Below are 8,926 nucleotides of genomic sequence, written 5' to 3' on the forward strand. Positions count from 1 at the left end.
TGGATAAATGGATAGCAGGTATCATACCCGTTTATATAAACATTTGGATAATTAAATGGGTATTCATTTACCGAATTAGTTTACATTAATTAAATTCTAAAATATAGTAATAAAAATTAATGTAAAAAATACAAAATATAAACCAATCAAATCTAAATATTCAACATATTAATACAATCTAATTATAAATTTAGTAAAATTTTTAAAGTAAGTTTCTAAATAAAAATATAATATAATATAATAAATTTTAATATAATCACATTCGAATAATGGATACTTGCGGATTCAAATTCGAACCCGATCTGAATTCGATAGAGATAATAAAATCAAATTTCAAATTTATTTCAGACATGTTTATTATTATCTGAATATGTCCTATTAGGATTCGAACGGGTCGAGCGGGTCAAATATTTGAAAATACCCATCCAATTTGTCATTCCTAGTCCTATGTTATTTGTACAATCTAACATTTTTTTTCTTTAAATATTGATCTATCACCAATTTAATTATAGAGTGAAGTTTAACTATAATTATCAATTTAAAGGATCTCCTATCATTCAATGTTTATTTCTTTTTCCTTAAATGCTTGTTCGGGAAAGGAAGAAAATGAGGGGAGAGAAAGTCAGAGGGAAGAAAATAGTGGTGAAAGGTATTTTTCACATGGTTGGAAGATAGAGAGAAAATGAGGAGAGGAAAAGTTGAAGTGAAATTGAGTCTCTTGAGCCCACTAATTCCAATCATCCATCTTTGGAAAGAAAATGAGGAGAAACTCATATACTTATATCGACTTTTCAAATTATTATTAGGGTTAAATACTACCTTCTATGGTTGGATGTAATATATAAATTAGTGTCTGTATTTTCTTTATTATATTAATTTTTTTTAAGTTTTAATAAAACTAACTACTATCCCTTTCGTGTTAGTCGAATGACTAAACCGGTAAATTTAAATTATAATTTAATTCTTAAACTTATTATTAAATATCATATTCATCCAAAATTAATTTTATTGTCAAATTAGAGTAAAATCTTATTTTTAACACAAGTTAGTTTTAGTGTCTAATTAAAATAATAAATTTATTCTTTTTCTTGCTCTAATTTTTTATTTTTAATACAATTTAATTCAAGCAATTTAAACATTTTAAAACTACTTATATTTACAATAATATCATTAAATTACTATATAATTTGATTTTAGTTATTAATATAAGATAAACATATCTGGTTAAAAAATATTATTCTATTGTGTTTTTATTACATATTATAGTTATATTATATAAAAAGTAAAAATTAAATTAAACAATCATGTCTTAATCTAGTGAAATTAATCTAGACATCAAATTGATAAATTCTCTAAATTAAGAGATCATATTAATCTTATATGTTAAAAATAAAATTTTTTATCAACTACTAAAATGAGATTAATACGAGTAAAATGTATATTTTAATTTTAGTGTCTAGTAAAATTAATAACTTGAAACTATTTATTTTATTTAAAATTTAAAATCAAACTACATAACAATTTAATAATATTAATTAAAAAATCAATATTTTTAATACATTTAAATTCTTTTAGAATTAGATTATACTAAAAGAAATAAAAAATATAACCAAGTAAAATTTATTTATTTTATTAAACGCTAAAATTAACTTATGCTAAAATTAAAATTTTACTCTAATTTGATAATAAAATTAATTTTGAATGAGTTTGATACTTGATAATAAATTTAAAAAGCAAATTGTAATCTTAAATTATTAGTTTAGTTCTTCAACTAACACCGAAAAGAAATAGTAGTTAGTTGTATTAGAATTTAATGAAATTTCAATATAATAGAAAAATATAGATACTAAATAATTTATTAGACTTAATTACAAGAGGTAAATAGTATTTAACCCTTATCATTATTTACATACCGATTTTATCTTTCTTAATTTCTTTGTTTCAAAAGTAAGATTACATGGTAAGAAGTGAAAACTTTTTTAACAGATATATAACTCTTTTGCTTTCACGTTTTCGAAGGAAGAAAAACTACATATTCACTATCCTACTTTTCTATCATGTCCAAACAACTCGAGAGAAAATAATATTCTCTTATGTAACTTTCTCCAACCTCACTTTCTCCCCCACTACCTTATTTTCCAATCAAAGAGTAAATCTATAAGAACATGGCCTAATACAATGAAGTCACTTTTGCATTGCATAGTTCATTGGACAGTTACTTTTACCATAGTCATGAAGTTCTTCTAAGACTTCTACCACTTCTTTCATGTTTGGCCTCAACTTGGGATTTGTCAACACGCATTGGCATGCAAGCTGAGCTACCTTTAGGGTACTGTTTGTTGAATGCTTGCCTAAAACAGCAGGATTCGGAACTTGGGAAATATTGCATTCACTGGCCAGGCTTTTCGCAAACTCAGCTACTTGGTCCTCGGATGGCTTGTTTCTACATATAGCTTGCCTGCCAGTTAAGATTTCAAGGAGGACAACCCCAAAACTGTATACATCACATTTTGTAGTTACATGACCTTGAAAAGGAGAAGAGCTGAGTGAGGTACAACCAATGGGGAAACATATTCATAAAAGAAATCAAGGCTTTTGAACTGGGGGATGACAAACAAAGCAACACAGGGTCGAGGTTTTATTTTGGTACATCAGAGAAAATCATGGTTCCATACTTCAACAGAAGACAAATTTCTAAAATTTGATACGTTTAGATATCTTTCCTAACATATTACTGATGCTAATTAACAGTCGACTTCTTCCTACTGCGGGATAACCCCAAGGGCGTTGCGTGTGTTCAGCAGAATTTTGACTGTTAGACTCTTAGCCTAATAGCAGGAGCAAAGGTCTTTACCAGACACATGAATGCCAAATATAAACCTGAAAAAAGGCAGTGAACCAAACGATACCTGTACTAATATACTCAGGAGCTGCATACCCTGCAGTACCCAAGAACCTTGCAAAGGCATTGCATTTACCATGTGTTGATCCATCCTTGGCAAATCCAAATTCACAGAGTTTGGCATTATAGTTCTGTCATTTTAGGAAGGAGTGCACAAATTGAAAATGTTAATACTATCAATTAATTCCTGTCAAAATCAAAATGAGCAATTTCATATCATTTTCCCATACCGAATCAAGCAAGATTTTAGATGCCTTAAAGTCTCTATATGTTACATCTGCCTCATAATGAAGAAATGCTAGACCCCTTGCAGCACCAAGGGCAATTTTCATATAGAGATTCCAAGAAAGTGGTTGACAGTGAAAACCAACTGCTCCAACCAAACACAAACGTCAAAGATTATATGACCATTATACCTTGAGTTAAAAAGTGGTTGAATTGTCAAGAAGAGAGGAAGCAAATCAGTAGCTTACTTCCATAAAGATGATTCTCCAAGTTTCCATTGGGGATAAACTCATAAACCAAAAGCCGGTGATCTTCATGTAAGCAGTAGCCAATCAATTTCGCAAGATTTGGATGAGAGAGCTGCCCCAAATACTGTGTTTCTGCCTATTCTCCAACAAGAACCATTGAACTTAGAAAACTCAGTATTCATGAGTATCCTCATCTATGCACTAAAATAAGTAAATGCAGGAAGAACCTTTTAACTGTCAAGCTTTAGAAACAGGCAGATAGATTGAAGGTAGAAGAAGTTGGATACTCACCAACCATTCTTGTTGACTGCAACAGCTCTTAGGGGAAAGACTCTTTACCATGCCTGTCTCAAGCCTGTAAGGCTTCAATGCATGCTTATCATCAATCCACCGTTTGAAGACACAACGAGAAAAGCCTTGACCCAATTCATAATCTATACTGAAGTAGTTTGTGGCTTCTTTTAGTTCATCATAGCAAAAGTTCTTCAAATTGGGTGAATGTAAAATCTCGCCGATTGTCCGAGTTGAAGGCATAATAGAAGATGAGACCTTTCTGCTTGACTTGATAACAAATTTATGGTTTACCCCTTCATCTATCAATAGCACAATACCACATATACATACACAAAGATATGGTTAGATAAGTGAAAGCTTATGCATTATCAAATTAATGTTCATAATTCAGATTTTTCTGTCAAACACTAGGTAATAAGGAGAAGAATGTTACAATGACCAAAAAAACAAAAGATTCTGATGGTATAAAATTCTGTAGGAGAATGACAATCCATCCATCATAAAACCCATTAAACTCAGTTTAATCTCAAGAATCGACTAAAATGAAAATTTCTAGCTTCTTTCCTAATTTTACCTTTTCTCAGCATCCAAACAGAGCACAAGTGTCTAATCCCATTGAAGCAAACAACTAAATACAAAGAATTAAAAATAATCATACCTTAAAGAAACATGAGAAAGCTGCATTTACTGGTGTTTCATGAATAAAAAATAAAATAGTTTACTTAAAATCACAGAAGGAAAGGAAAGAAAAGAAGTCCAGTAAAAAAATATATATGCATGAAAAAAACTGGAAACATACAATAGAGAAGAGGACTTTCCGATTTGATTCCTGCACTAAAACATGACCCCATGAAGACAAAGCTCAGATCTCCAGTCTTCTTACTTCATACAGCCACAACTGCTAAAGGATGAGCCAATTAAGAGCAACACAATAAAAGAAGCTTAGCCCAAAAAAGAAGGAGAAAAGTTCAATTTATTTTGAAGACAAATGGCTTTGTACATAAGTCAACCAATCTATTTTCAAATTTTTGACTCATCAAACATGTAAAAGAATGGAAGAGAGATGGAATAGGGCAATAATGGTGAATGGTGGAGGGTGGAACCCAAGCTCCATTAATTCTTTGTAATGGTGGAGGGTGGAACCCAAGCTCCATTAATTCTTTGTAACTTATGTTCAAGAATCAAGAACCCATCAGCAGGAAAATCATTTCTATGAACTTTATGTGAGCAAAAAATATTTTAAAGAACGCATATATGGAGCCATTAAGTAATTTTTGTTTAGTGAAAATAAAATTTAATTTTACACTGTAGATATTTTTCCTTTCATGTTAAGACTTATATTTGAAATGGAATACAAAATTAACATAAAAAGATAACTATTCTTTTCAATATATATTCAGATAAACAATGATAAAAAATTACAACTACAGATGTATCAAAAGGAAAAGAAAAAACAATTATGGTGTATGTTGCAACAAATACGGAAATAAGAATTATACATTTTCTTTACTTCTCATTTCACAGACGTTTACAAAATTGCACAGTTTCAAACGACAACTGTTGATGGAAAAGAAAAGTCTTCCAGGCTTTTGTGATCTGCTTGTCCATCCCGTATCAATATACATTTTCTTTTGTCCTATTCTATGCAGAAACAAGAGATGTAGATGGCATTAAACAGTGAACAACTTCTCCATTGCAAGATTCATTTAACTTTTCTCCTGCCATATTTGCTATGTTTACAGCTTTTGCATCCCTCTTTGTCATTGAGGTCCTGAACTTCTTCCAAAATTCTTACCACATCTTTCATGTTTGGCCTACACTTTGGTTCCAGTGACACACATTGTAATGCAAGATGGCCTAATTTTATTACGTTATTTGTTGCATACTGGCCCGAAACGGCAGGATTCAGAACTTGGGAGAATTTGCGTGCACTGAAGCTCCTTGCCCAGTTACCTAAATTTTGTTCTTCAAATGGTTTGTTTTTCTCTATAGCTCGCCTGCCGGAGATCATTTCAAGAAGAACAATCCCGAAACCATATACATCGCTTTTTGCAGTAAGATGGCCTATTTGGAAAGGAAATGGAGTGACTGAGAAGTAGGGGAATTTAATATAACAGAAGGCTAGATGGTTAGAGCAGCGTAACATGTTTCTTCTCTTTTCATAAGTCATAGAAACATAGTAATGAACTAGAGCAATGTAATAAACCAAGAGAATACCTGTTCTAATATATTCAGGGGCTGCATACCCTTCGGTACCCAAGATCCTTGTAGAGACATGGCTTTTACTGCCTGTTGGCCCATCTCTGGCCAATCCAAAATCCGAGAGTTTGGCATTATAATTCTATCATTTTAAAATGAAAAATAAATGTTGTCAAAGAATTGATAAAAGTGCAATTCTCACAGAAACCAGATTCATTGAATATGTTGACTTACGACATCAAGCAGAATATTAGAAGTCTTAAAGTCTCGATAAATTACATCAGCCTCGTCATGAAGAAATGCTAGACCCCTGGCAGCACCAAGGGCAACTTTCATAAGGAGATTCCATGATGGTGCTTGAATCTGAGAATCCCCTGCTCCCACAAATACATATTTTGAGGTCACAGGAAAACTAGCACCTGAGTTAGAAGGTTGAACAGCCAAAACAGAGGAATATATCAATTACTCACTGCTAAATAGATAATTATCCAAGCTTCCATTAGGCATAAACTCATAGACCAGAAGCCGGTAGTCATCCTTCAAGCAGTAACCAATCAATTTCACAAGATTTGGATGATATAGTCGCCCCAGGTATTTGATTTCTGCCTGTAGTCCAAGAAGCACTAGAAAATTTATTTTACTGTTTTTTTTTTAACTAATTACATCTACCACACTAGAAATTAAAGTACCAAATGAAGTTCCCTAATAAATTTTTGCAATTATAATTGGGTCAAGGAGACCATCAAATGCATTTGAAGCATTAAATGCAAATGCTAATTACTTAAAGGTGTGAATAATTGTAAATCAAGTCTTATGTGAAGAGTTATAAAGGTTCTACAGAAAAGCTGATTTAGAACTTTAGAAACAAGACTAAGCTCAAGGATAGATGCAGGATACTCACCAACCATTCTTGTTGACCTTGGCAACCCTTTTGGTTAAGCATCTTTACAGCAATAGCCATGCCAGCCTCAGGCGAAGCAGTCTTTAACGAATGCTTATCTACCCATCCTTTGAAGACAGTACCAAAATCACCTTTACCCAATATAGCATTCTGACTGAACCAGCTTGTGGCTTCTGTAAGTTCATTAAAGCAAAAGATCTCCAAATTGGGCGACTGTAGAATCTCACCATTGGTATGGAGAGTTGAAGAATCTGTGGCAGATGAGACCTTGCTTCTTGACTTGTTCATGTCATTCCTACCTTTATCAACAGAATTACCCCTCAACATATCAATACACATACACAAGGGCAAACTTGCATGATTGTGAACTAAGAACTTAAGTGTGAACTTTATGATGATTGAGGTCCTATTTTGATACTATGAGTTATTGAATATGCTATTATACTCATCTAATAATTGTGTCATGAAAATTAATCTTATCCCTTTCAATTGTTTAAAAAAGAAAAATGTAAAAATCAATTTCAACCTCTGAATATATATTGAATTGAAAGTTTAAAGGAGAAAAAGAATATTTTCCATGATCCGAAGTCCCATGTTACTTTAATTTAACCATCTTAATCCAAAATTAGTTTCTGTTATCAGAAGTCCCCATGGTTACTTCATCCCAGCCGATTTATGAATATATCTCTAAGTAGTTGAAAGAACTAGTGCTGCAAATTATGCCAACCATGCCAAATCTCATGAAGCTCAATACTTTGTCTACAGATTCTCATTAAACGAAATAAATATAAAAAGATGAACGTAGGTAAATTTCTTTGATAGTTATATAGATGTTTTAGCAGTAGAAAAGCAACCATAAAGTTAAATTATGCAGTAAGATTAACCATTCTGTAGAACCTCAATTTCATCTTAGTACATAGATTAAATTCTAGGATCAAGCTTATCTAAATCAATCAATATGACTAATCCCAAACAAACTAAACACAGAATCCAAAAGAAGCAAACTTTACTCATTAAAAGACAACAAAAAATGTGTAGAATTTGCAATCATACCATAATGAGAATCACTCTCTGTTTCACTTTTTGCACTAAAGCACATCCCCATTAATACAAAACTAGAATCAGACCCAGCTGCAAAGAATGATCCAAAAGAGATAAAACAATGAAACCCAATAATGGAAAAGGAAATTTTTGTTAGATTTCAATATAAAAATGACATGGTCTTTCAATTTGACTGACCAAACCAAAAGAGAACAAGGGAAAAGGAAGAGAGAGAGAGAGAGAGAGAGAGGAAATAGAAAACGAGTAAGTAGCTAGGATGATGCAATGACAGGGAGAGCTTTTTTCAGGTTAGACTTATTTCTTGACCTGTAGGAAACTTCGTTTTGTTGATATATGAAATTGGTAAACATTTCTAGAACCAGACAAGTAGAAATTTCCTTGTGTCGGGGAAAGGAGGGAAAAAATGTCAATTTTATTGTTTTTCTTTTTAAAAAACATAAGAGTACATACAATTTGCCCCCTATGCTTAGTATATTGTACTAGTGAGTCCCTAACTTCTAAAAAATGTATCAAAATGTTCTTTAATTTCTCTCGACAAAACCTAAATATATTTCAGCTTTTTTTATTTCAATAATTTTATTTTAGTTTTTGTTCTTTTTTCTTAGGTCTAATTGCTTAAGGGAAAAAATAATGTGATAAAACAACTAACGTGTTACGATCCGAAATCAAATCATATTGACATTTTATAGACAATTTGAAAATGTATACCAATGAATAGGAACTTGGGAGGGACTTTAAAGATTTTTTGTTCAGAATATATATATATATATATATATATATATTGATTATCACTTTTAACCATATATTTTTTTTGTATTTATGCTTTAGAAATAAATTCAATTGAAATTGATTAGACAGAGATATATCCGCTTTGTTAAAAAAAAAAAATTCTCTCTGTTTAATATTTAAGAAAAAAAAATTTCATACCCTACTGTTATCTTTAGACATTGTAAAAGTAAAAAATAAATCTGAAATTATTGTGTTTTCTATTGATCATGGAAGTATATATATATATATACAATTAGAGAAGTTTTTATTCTAAAATATTCTAATCTCTAGAATTATCTCTAATTAATTACACTCTATCTTCTATTA

The 8,926-nt window shown here is 31.2% G+C and overlaps 2 protein-coding genes across 4 annotated transcripts; both read right to left on the reverse strand.

Moving 5' to 3' along the window:
- Positions 1 to 1,882: 1,882 nt before the first annotated feature.
- LOC8285775 (probable serine/threonine-protein kinase PBL9) lies at positions 1,883 to 4,869 on the reverse strand. Of its 2 annotated transcripts, XM_048375388.1 has the most exons (7): positions 4,469 to 4,869; positions 4,244 to 4,297; positions 3,667 to 3,968; positions 3,376 to 3,511; positions 3,133 to 3,272; positions 2,910 to 3,033; positions 1,883 to 2,525 (listed from the first exon to the last, which is right to left on the reverse strand). In XM_048375388.1, the coding sequence occupies exons 1-7, from the start codon at positions 4,518 to 4,520 to the stop codon at positions 2,185 to 2,187; spliced, it is 1,149 nt and encodes a 382-aa protein (XP_048231345.1). In that variant the 5' UTR covers positions 4,521 to 4,869; the 3' UTR covers positions 1,883 to 2,184. The 2 variants fall into 2 exon arrangements, with proteins under 2 accessions (XP_048231345.1, XP_015582365.1); XM_015726879.3 differs by lacking the exon at positions 4,244 to 4,297 and having other exon boundaries at positions 4,469 to 4,865.
- Positions 4,870 to 5,028: 159 nt separating this feature from the next.
- Positions 5,029 to 8,127, reverse strand: LOC107262242 (receptor-like cytoplasmic kinase 176). 2 transcript variants are annotated; one of them, XM_048376149.1, is made up of 6 exons: positions 7,823 to 8,127; positions 6,770 to 7,068; positions 6,339 to 6,474; positions 6,103 to 6,242; positions 5,887 to 6,010; positions 5,029 to 5,757 (listed from the first exon to the last, which is right to left on the reverse strand). In XM_048376149.1, the coding sequence occupies exons 1-6, from the start codon at positions 7,872 to 7,874 to the stop codon at positions 5,372 to 5,374; spliced, it is 1,137 nt and encodes a 378-aa protein (XP_048232106.1). In that variant the 5' UTR covers positions 7,875 to 8,127; the 3' UTR covers positions 5,029 to 5,371. The 2 variants fall into 2 exon arrangements, with proteins under 2 accessions (XP_048232106.1, XP_015582367.1); XM_015726881.3 differs by having other exon boundaries at positions 5,029 to 5,733; positions 7,823 to 8,123.
- Between the last annotated feature and the right edge of the window lie 799 nt (positions 8,128 to 8,926).

Source organism: Ricinus communis, chromosome 6, assembly GCF_019578655.1.
Source record: "Ricinus communis isolate WT05 ecotype wild-type chromosome 6, ASM1957865v1, whole genome shotgun sequence".
NCBI classification, from domain to species: Eukaryota; Viridiplantae; Streptophyta; class Magnoliopsida; order Malpighiales; family Euphorbiaceae; genus Ricinus; species Ricinus communis.

Excerpts from the sequence above, each read along its gene's own strand:
- LOC107262242 (XM_048376149.1), bottom strand. The coding sequence starts at position 7,874 with ATGGGGATGTGCTTTAGTGCAAAAAGTGAAACAGAGAGTGATTCTCAT. Across the intron at positions 6,243-6,338 it reads GGATAATTATCTATTTAGCA|GGGATTCTCAGATTCAAGCA; the intron begins GTGAGTAATTGA and ends TTGTGGGAGCAG. Across the intron at positions 6,011-6,102 it reads CTAATATTCTGCTTGATGTC|AATTATAATGCCAAACTCTC; the intron begins GTAAGTCAACAT and ends TTAAAATGATAG.
- LOC8285775 (XM_048375388.1), bottom strand. The coding sequence starts at position 4,520 with ATGGGGTCATGTTTTAGTGCAGGAATCAAATCGGAAAGTCCTCTTCTC. Across the intron at positions 4,298-4,468 it reads GGAAAGTCCTCTTCTCTATT|TTGTTTGCTTCAATGGGATT; the intron begins GTATGTTTCCAG and ends CTTTGTATTTAG. Across the intron at positions 3,034-3,132 it reads CTAAAATCTTGCTTGATTCG|AACTATAATGCCAAACTCTG; the intron begins GTATGGGAAAAT and ends CTAAAATGACAG.